This window comes from Coregonus lavaretus, assembly GCF_964263955.1.
Source record: "Coregonus lavaretus genome assembly, chromosome: 32".
Lineage (NCBI taxonomy): Eukaryota > Metazoa > Chordata > Actinopteri > Salmoniformes > Salmonidae > Coregonus > Coregonus lavaretus.
This window is the reverse complement of record NC_140019.1, coordinates 32,687,852-32,697,035: the sequence shown is the minus strand read 5'-3', so window position 1 is coordinate 32,697,035 and position 9,184 is coordinate 32,687,852. Positions and strand designations below refer to the sequence as shown.

Sequence of the window (9,184 nt, the reverse complement as noted above, 5' to 3'; positions counted from 1 at the left end):
GAGCGAGAGAGAGAGCGAGAGAGAGAGAGAGAGAGAGAGAGAGAGAGAGAGAGAGACAGAGAGAGAGACATCACCTGTACAGCACATCCCAGTAAAAGCAATAGCAATCTCCTCAACTCCTCCACTGCTGCCTCTGAAAACACAGTTACAGCTCTTATGACTATCTTGTTCCCATCACACTCTCATAGACAACATAGGAGCCCAATCAAAGATACTGTACTTTTTTAACTGGCTCTTTTTACCTGTTAGGGGGTCTTGCCCCAAAATGGCAATGTTCGGAAGAGGCATCAGAATCAGCTGCTGCAGGTCTTCCTAAAGACAGAATGAGAGGGTTTGAGCAAACGAAGAGCTTGAAGGGATTAAAGTATTTATTGATTGTCATTTCCCTAACCACATTGCAGTTACTGTATTCAAATCAACATTGAAATGACAAAACCTTCCACTAGTACCCTGCTGGCCAGTTCAGTTTAGAATACAAACACAGAAGACGTAAGAGGGGAAAATAGGGCTATTTGTTCACGTATGTTTCTACGTAGTATGATGGCTATATTTGGTTCTCAGGCACAAGCCCTGGTAGAGAGAAATTAGGCTGCAGATTAACCACATGCTGCTGGTGGTTTAAGGTTTTACAGCACTGCCAGTGTGACCAGGAAATACAAAGCATGAAGTGAAACCACAAGAAACAAAATGACATCGTAGCAACACCAAACAAGACGGAACTGTTGTCATGACAAACAGTCCTGTCAATAAATTGTATCCAAAACATTTCTGAATATTCCCTGAATATTCCTTGAAACTCGCTGGTGTCCCTCCCATGATGCTCCACTGTTCGGAGGGTTTGAATGACTTATCAAAAGCAGGAATTGAAACAGTGAAGACTCATGTTTTTGTGTGTTTTGTACATTGTATCGGACTAAAGTTCATTTCTCAGAGAGATTTGCCTGGATGTCTCCCTAGGCTCAAGTCTGGACCTTGCGCAGTAAATTACTCTTCCTGAGATGTGATTGTGTATCAAACACGACACAAATACCAATACCTGGTAGAAGGCCCTGAGGTGTCGGTTGAGGATGGAGAAGTTCTGGACTCTGAGCATCTGGTCGTCTCTCCCACTGCGGTACAAATGCTCCAGCTTGGGGTTGGGGTCTCTGGGAATGACACACAGACAGACAGACAGACAGAGGTGAAAGGCACGGCTTATTTAGTACAACAGCCAGAGTGGGGCTTGAGCCAGTGTGCACTTCTACTTGTGCCATAAAAGCCCTCACCTCTTGGCAGAGGTATCTATCCAACCCAGTATTTCACCAGCTATAATACCTTTGATTGGGTAAAGTAAAATAAATGTATTACATTGAATCCTTCAGTACACATTCCTTGCCCACAACATTTGAAGCCTGTGCAAAGGTGTGAACTTACATGACCCTCATGACCTCGTTGAGAAAGATCCCATTGGTCAGCCTCAGGTAGCGCTCATGGGAATTCTGGGACTTGGAGTTCACCTCCATGTACTGGTTGTAGAGCATGACGTTGTCCTCCCTGTCCACTACATCATCAAAGAGCTGTACCTGAGGGAGAGGGGGATCCTATTAGGGGCTTTAATTCAATCCGTAGCGCTGAAGATCCGTTTTATAGTGTGATTGACAATTAATGTCGCGGAGACTGCATTCACGGTAAACGCTGTATACACTATATATAGAAAAGTGTGTGGACACCCCTTCAAATTAGTGGATTCTGCTATTTCAGCCACACCCGTTGCTGACAGGTGTATAAAATCGAGCACACAGCCATGCAATCTCCATAGACAAACATTGGCAGTAGAATGGCCTTACTGAAGAGCTCAGTAACTTTCAACATGGCACCGTCATCGAATGCCTTCTTTCCAACAAGTCAGTTCGTCAAATTTCTGCCCTGCTAGAGCAGCCCCGGTCTAGGAGCAACAACGGCTCAGCCGCAAAGTGGTAGGCCACACAAGCTCACAGAATGTAACCGCTGAGTGCTGAAGCGCGTAAAAACCATCTGTCCTCAGTTGCAACACTCACTGACGAGTTCCAAACTGCCTCTGGAAGCAACATCAGCATAAGAACTGTTCGTCGGGAGCTTCATGAAATGGGTTTCCATGGCCGAGCAGCCGCACACATGCCTAAGATCACCATGCGCAATGCCAAGCGTCGGCTGGAGTGGACTCTGGAGCATTCGGAACACGTTCTCTGGAATGATGAATCACGCTTCACCATCTAGCAGTCCGACAGACGAATCTGGGTTTGGCGGATGCCAGGAAAATGCTACTTGCCCCGATCCATAGTGCCAACTGTAAAGTTTGGTGAAGGAGGAATAATGGTCTGGGGCTGTTTTTCATGGTTCGGCCTTAGTTCCAGTGAAGGGGAATGTTAACGCTACAGCATACAATGACATTCTAGACGATTCTGTGCTTCCAACTTTGTGGCAACAGTTTGGGGAAGGCCCTTTCCTGCACAAAGAGAGGTCCATACAGAAATGGTTTGTCGAGATCGGTTTGGACGAACTTGACTGGCATGCAAAGAGCCCTGACCTCAACCCCATTGAACACCTTTGGGATGAATTGGAACGCCCACTGCGAGCCAGGCCTAATCGCCCAACATCAGTGCCCGACCTCACTAATGCTCTTGTGGCTGAATGGAAGCAAGTCCCCGCAGCAATGTTCCAACATCTAGTGGAAAGACTTCCCATAAGAGTGGAGGCTGTTGTAGCAGCAAAGGGGGGACCAACTCCATATTAATGCCCATGATTTTGGAAAGAGATGTTCGATGAGCAGGTGTCCACATACTTTTGGTCATGTAGTGTATGTTGGCTCAATCGGAAATTACCTTTAAATGTGAACCTCGCTACAACGCAGATATTCTGCGCTACGGATTGAATCGAGGCCTAAATTACTCTATTAACAAGTTGCTATATGTAATTTTATGGGTGAAACCATAGAAACAGAATATACAACCTAAACAATATCTATGGAGTCCATAAGGGGACCCACTGCTAACAGAGAAAAGTGTTATCTAGAATATATGGTGTAGATCAATGAAACCCGAGATGGTCATTTTTTACTGAGAAATAATGACTATATAGGGAATAGGAAGTGACAGCTATAAGGAAAAACAACACGATACATCCTATGAGCCAGTGTAGAGAAAGCTGTGAAAAGGAGAAGTTTGAGAACTAAGTGTTGTTTGCTGTCCTTTTCATGTGACGAAAGTTATGACAAGCATCTGATTCAAGTTCAACCCATTTATGTTCTTATAACTTTTGTAAATAAAGAGTTATACATCATTTATAAAAAGGCATAATCTCATATGTGAGAAAGACATTTTATTTAAACGTCATTTATTTACAGGATTCTAATGTATTTATACTCCATAAAAGCAAAACAACAGCAATAGGCTATGTGTTTTTATGTTTTATAAAAGACTATTCATCATCACGTATATCTAGGCCTACTACTATAGCACCTGAAAGTGATTTAAATAAGCTTTGACACATACCCAAGTAACCAACGCACTTTCCATGAATTCTTCTAGAATGTCCATTAAGTTAGAGTCCATGGTGTCGCATAAAGAATTTACAAACTTCTATAAAAAATATAAATAAAATATATCCTACAGTATTAAAGCAATTGTACTAACAACTGAAAAAGAGATTCCATTCTGTGTTTGTCATTTCAGTTCCCCTCCCTCTCTCTTCCTCTATCTCACTTTTTCAGTTAATGCTGGTGGTGAGCACGTTGCAAAACCACACCGGAATTTCTAAACGCACACATTTCATTAGGGTTGTAGGTCTACCCGGAACAATCACAACCTTTACCAGTGAGTTTGTTTCCATAAAACAAAGGCGCTCAAAGAAAAATGAGTAGGCGGTTTGAGATGGATGGAAAATATTAGACTACTTTGTGCGCACTGTGGTATCTTGCCTAGACGTTTGTAACAATGTTTCTTTACAGTTCACTTATTCAGCTGTTTGTAGCCTATGCATCAAGATTGATCAAGATATACTCTAAACAATTTAGGGTACAGTAGTAGGCCTCGACGCGCTTTCAGGTGTAATGCAATGGCGAACCCTGGTGGAAATAAGGTGTAAAGGTCGGTAGTCTACTATCTATGAACATTCTACTTAACAAAGCTGTTGAATGAACATTGTCGTAAAACACACAGATCAGAGTGTATTAACCATTTAACAAAGGAACAAAATAAACAGCCAATACAAAATAAAACAAGTTTGCTATGTGTAAGATATTGCACAGTTTATAATGCACTCGACATTTTTTTGTTTGTTGTCAAAACATAATGGAAAATGTAATTACAACTTTCTACGTGACCACACTTTGACGTGAACTTTCTCCAAACCCTGTCCATTGTTATGGTATGTTTGATGGTCATACATCTCCAGTGTTTCTGTTGCTGTGCAGGGAAATGTTGTAGCAGTAGTCTAGGGATTAACTATATTAGGATTATGAAGGTGTTATGAGAGGTGTCAGAGTATACCTAGCAGGCCAGATGACATTGTACAGTCACTCTGCTCCATACTCTCACAGGCCTACAGTAGCCTAGGCCTACATCTATCTATCTATCTATCTATCTATCTATCTATCTATCCATCTATCCATCTATCCATCTATCCATCTATCCATCTATCCATCTATCCATCTATCCATCTATCCATCTATCCATCTATCCATCTATCCATCCATCCATCTATCCATCTATCCATCTAGTACAAAAGGACTGAACTCTGCAAATCCATTAAAAGCAACTAACTTTAATATATTAAATGCCTGATGCCAACTTCACATGACCTTAACATGTTACTTAGAAGTGCGTTAACAAACTCTATAGCCAGTCCAGTATTAAATTGACTGTAGGCCTTCTTCTGTTACCTGTGGGATTTAGATTTTGTCTGATCTGAATCAAAGATCATCAGAACATTAGTGTACTTCAAAGTGTATGTGTGTGTGTGTTTTAATTTACTTATGTACCAGTATGTGAATATTGTTTTTGAGTATTTACTAAATATATGTGTGTGTTCTTGGGTGCCTTTCAGTATTCCGTTTTGACTTTAATTGTTCTTGACCACATTAAACATCCCCCCCCCCCTCCCAAGGCTTGATTTATTGTCCATTAAGAGCAACAGGACACAAAAGGTTTAAGAACATCTGCATTGTTAGATTTTGTCAAGTCTTGTCTGTGCAGAGCATGGTTATATATTATATTTCCATCTAGCTGGACGTGGCTGCCTTCTCGCCGTCTGCCCCTGCTTCTGCCTCATCACCTGCTTCCACCTGTATTGATAAAGAGACGGGACACCATTAGGTTATCTTCTCTGGAACATCTTTAGTGAGATACAGCCAAATGCATTACACAAAGCATTGTGGGTACTGTAGTACATCATGCTACACCAGCGGTCTGATCAGGAGGATGTATTGTTACAGAATGTTAAGATATTAACGTGTTGTGAAGAACAGGTACAGATGTAGGATCTTAATTTGAACACTCTTTTGTTGCTGAGAATTTTCCTGCACAGCAGGAAATGCAACCTTGTTTGAAAATTTCCACTTTGAATTTTCAGACTTGATTTGCACTAACGAAAAATGTATCAACCCCTACAAAAATGTACATTAATTATAATCCACATAATAATTTACATTTCCTGTTGCTGCAGGATTATTTTCCTGCTGTAGCAAACTGGCTCAAATTAAGATCCTACATCTGTGTGATTGGTCTGTCAGATCCACTAGGGACATTTTGTCAGCTCTATTTATTATCTTTCTATCTGCAACGTTTAGAGCGTTCCACGTCCCTGAACACACCCCTGATATGTTTCACAGAGCATTATGGGTACTGTAGTACACTACCTGTCCGAACTGCAGCAGTTTGAACACAGTGGTCTTGACATCCATCAGGGTCTCCTTAACCCCCTTCGCCAGGATGTAGCCCTCACTGTCAGCTTCAGGGTTCTCCGGGTCCATGCTCTCCAGAGCCGTCTGCAGGTAACGCAGGCTCACCAACACTGACATCTGTGGAGGTGATGTCACAGGGGTCAAGGTTCAACTCAAAGCCAAGGTTACAAAATGTATATCCACAGACACCTTACCACAGGGGCAGAGGTTGATGGTAACAAAATCACCACTGAAAACTACTGTCACCACATTACATTTACATCATTTAGCAGACGCTCTTATCATTACAGGGCAAAGGTCAATGTACATATTTTCTCTGTGTTTGTGCATATGTATACCTGCAGGGAGATGACCGACAGTACCCCGGGGCCGATGGTGTTCATGAGGCCCATGTAGTAGTCGACCAGCGCCTCTCTGCAGCCGCGGTTGTACAGGTTCAGCTCCTCACTCTGGTGCTCATAGTTGTAGTGGGCAGCGTTGTCAGTCAGGTGGTTCTGGAGGCAGGGCCGAGGGGAGCCGGGGTTACAGCAGCTGAAGGGGACTCCATCCATCAGGTAACGACCGTCCACATTGCTACGCACACGACTAGAGAGGAAATAGGGTAACAGTTTGATTGAGTGTTTCCATTGTACATTTTTACCTTGAATAAATGACACTGGCTTTGATGAAGACTGACACATTTATGAGATGGCAGTTGGATACATTGTGTATGGAAATCCCATGTGAGTCATCATCACCTCAGACAAGTCAGACAACTGTGGTTTGTGGGCTTAACTTCACCTCTCCTCTCCACGCCCTCTCTCTCTCACTTCCTCTCCTTCTCCCCCCTCTGTCCCCCCCACCCCCCTCCTCCCTCCATCCCCCCTCTCTCTCTCACTCCCTCTCCTCCTCCCCTCTCTGTTCCCCCCTCCCCCTTCCATCCCCCTCCATCCCCCTCCCCCTTCCATCCACCTCTCTCCCCCTCCATCCCCCCCTCTCCCATCTCTATCCCCCTCTCTCCCCCCTCCAGCCCCCCCTCTCTCACTCCCTCTCCTCCTCCCCCCTCCATCCCCCTCTCTGCCCCCTCCATCCCCCTTTCTCCCCCCTCCATCCCCCCCTCTCCCTCCTCCCTCCTCCATCCCCCCTTCTCCCTTCTCCCTCCTCCATCCCCCTCTCTCACTCCTTGACTTCTTTAGAGGTGAAGTCCAGGTATCTGTTGCTGATCCACTGCACCTCGAACCAGTCCCTGTAGTTGGTGTTGCCGCAGCAATGCAGTTCCATTTGTAGTCTGTCAATGGTCTCCTTCTGGAAGCAGCGGCCCGGGACATCCGTGTCCCGGTAGAACCGGATACCGTTCCTCAGGCCCACCTTGGATTGGACAGAGATTATGTCATAAAAGAGACCAGGAAGTCAAGGCTTGTTCTCAATTCATCTTTCCTGGATTCCTCATTTCCTATGTCCTTGCCGTCTTCTCAAAATGAATTGGAGGAAGAGGGGGGGACCTTGACCTTGACCTTGACCTTGACCTTCTCCTTCTCCTCCAATACGGATGTGGGGCAGGCGAGGAGATAGGATGCGAGGAATCACAGAAAAACTAATTGAGATAGGCTCCGAGTGTTGTCATTATGTTATTCAGTTGCATTCACCGTCTCATCCTTCTTCATCCCATCCCAGAGGCCCTTACCTTGAGGGACTCCTCGAGGTTTCCCTGCAGGGCGTAGCTGAGCACCACAGCAGACAGCAGCCAGACACACACCATCCACGCCAGGCCATACCAGGGCAGCAGGAAGGGCTTCCAGGGGGGGAACCGGGCAGAGTCCAGAGAGTCCTGACACACCCGCCCAGCAAACAGGTTGATCCCGATGGTTACCAAGCCCACCAGCATCAAAATGTTGGGCACCACGTGGATCTCTGTGTTGTCCATCACCTGGAGGGTCAAAGGTCAAATATAGGGTCACTGTACTATACCAGTTATAACAAATTAATAACAAAGGCAGTATACTAGTTATAACGCCGTAATAAACTACATCGAAACAATCTATCTATGTTACATTATAGAGCTAAGCATCAGAGGATATGTTCTGGCATGTACCATTCCATGATGATGATTCCATTTATGTATGTTCATATAAAGCAATATGAGTAATGGTAGTCAGCACCCTACATAACTACTTCTATTGCGCCACTACATCCACTTCAGTACTATGACACTATGTAAAGTGTAATCAACTACATAATTTGTCAGTTTTTTCTGTTGTATTGGTGTTATTGAGTTCAGGAATGTAGACGTTCTTGTTCTTTTTCAGTACGCCCCCCCCCCCCCCCCCCCCCCCCACACACAGCCACACACCAATACGCCCCCTCCACACTCACAGCCACACACCAATACGCCCCCCACACAGCCACACACCAATACGCCCCTCCCCCCACACACACAGCCACACACCAATACCCCCCCCCACACACACACACACACACACACACACAAAGCTTGTCCAGATTCAAGGCAACTGCATCATGACAGCCCGGTGTGAATAAAGCTTTGATAGGTGAAGGCGTGAGACAGACGCCACGCTGAGAGACACACTGAAAACACAACACAGTGGAACCAGCCAGGATAGACCACAGGAGCAGTAGAGACACAGACAGTTTTTTTTGTGTGTGTGCCGTGTGTATGCCGAGTGCCCGAAACGTGTGTGTGTCGTGTGTGAACAGGTGTGTGTGCTGTGTGTGTGTTATAGTGTCAGCCAGTACCTCTGCCCTGCGGAGCAGCTCGGTCTTGAGGTACACTCCCAGGGAGAAGGTGAAGGCCCCAGCCAGCACGGCCAGCCAGGACAGCAGCCACAGACCCTGGGCCAGACGCACACGCCTCTGCAGGGGGAACTGCAGCTTCAGCAGCGCCATGGCTGGTGCTCACAACAACCAACACAGGACTCAGAGAGAGAGAAAAGGACGGAGGGAGGAGATGTTGGGATAATCAAGTAGAGAGAGATAACAGTGAAGGATGGGGAAAGAATATTGGTAGGTTCAAAGAAGGAAAGTTCTGGGCAATAAAGAAGGTGGACTACCGCGATTCATAGGAGTAGGTTATGCGAAGGTTGTTATATTAGACAGAGAAGGATGGCTTGGCCTTTCCAGGGTGCGTTGGTGAGTTATTATCAGGTTGATCTCCTGTAAGTTGTTCATGTGGGTTGAGATAAGAAGGGAGATCCGTCTGATGGTGAAGGACAAGTTTGGGTTGGGACGATAATCCAAAATGTTCACGTAGAAAGGAAAATATTAGAAATC

At 45.2% G+C, this 9,184-nt stretch overlaps 2 protein-coding genes across 2 annotated transcripts in view; both read right to left on the bottom strand.

Moving 5' to 3' along the window:
* The window catches only part of LOC311107248 (uncharacterized protein), a 15,071-nt gene extending 11,457 nt beyond the window's left edge, over nt 1-3,614 (bottom strand). Inside the window, exons 1-4 of the mRNA XM_084149730.1 lie at nt 3,510-3,614; nt 1,414-1,562; nt 1,037-1,145; nt 181-312 (exon numbers count right to left, since the gene is read on the bottom strand). Coding sequence (XP_084005856.1) covers nt 181-312; nt 1,037-1,145; nt 1,414-1,562; nt 3,510-3,569 — 450 coding nt within the window. The 5' untranslated portion in view covers nt 3,570-3,614. The remainder of the gene's footprint in view (nt 1-180; nt 313-1,036; nt 1,146-1,413; nt 1,563-3,509) is intronic.
* A 1,622-nt stretch (nt 3,615-5,236) lies between these two features.
* Nucleotides 5,237-8,981, bottom strand: LOC311107247 (peripherin-2-like; the record flags this gene model as incomplete). The annotated part of the gene is made up of 6 exons (XM_084149729.1): nt 8,651-8,981; nt 7,581-7,823; nt 7,077-7,264; nt 6,256-6,502; nt 5,873-6,034; nt 5,237-5,299 (listed from the first exon to the last, which is right to left on the bottom strand). The coding sequence occupies exons 1-6, from the start codon at nt 8,798-8,800 to the stop codon at nt 5,237-5,239; spliced, it is 1,053 nt and encodes a 350-aa protein (XP_084005855.1). The 5' UTR covers nt 8,801-8,981.
* Nucleotides 8,982-9,184: the final 203 nt, after the last annotated feature.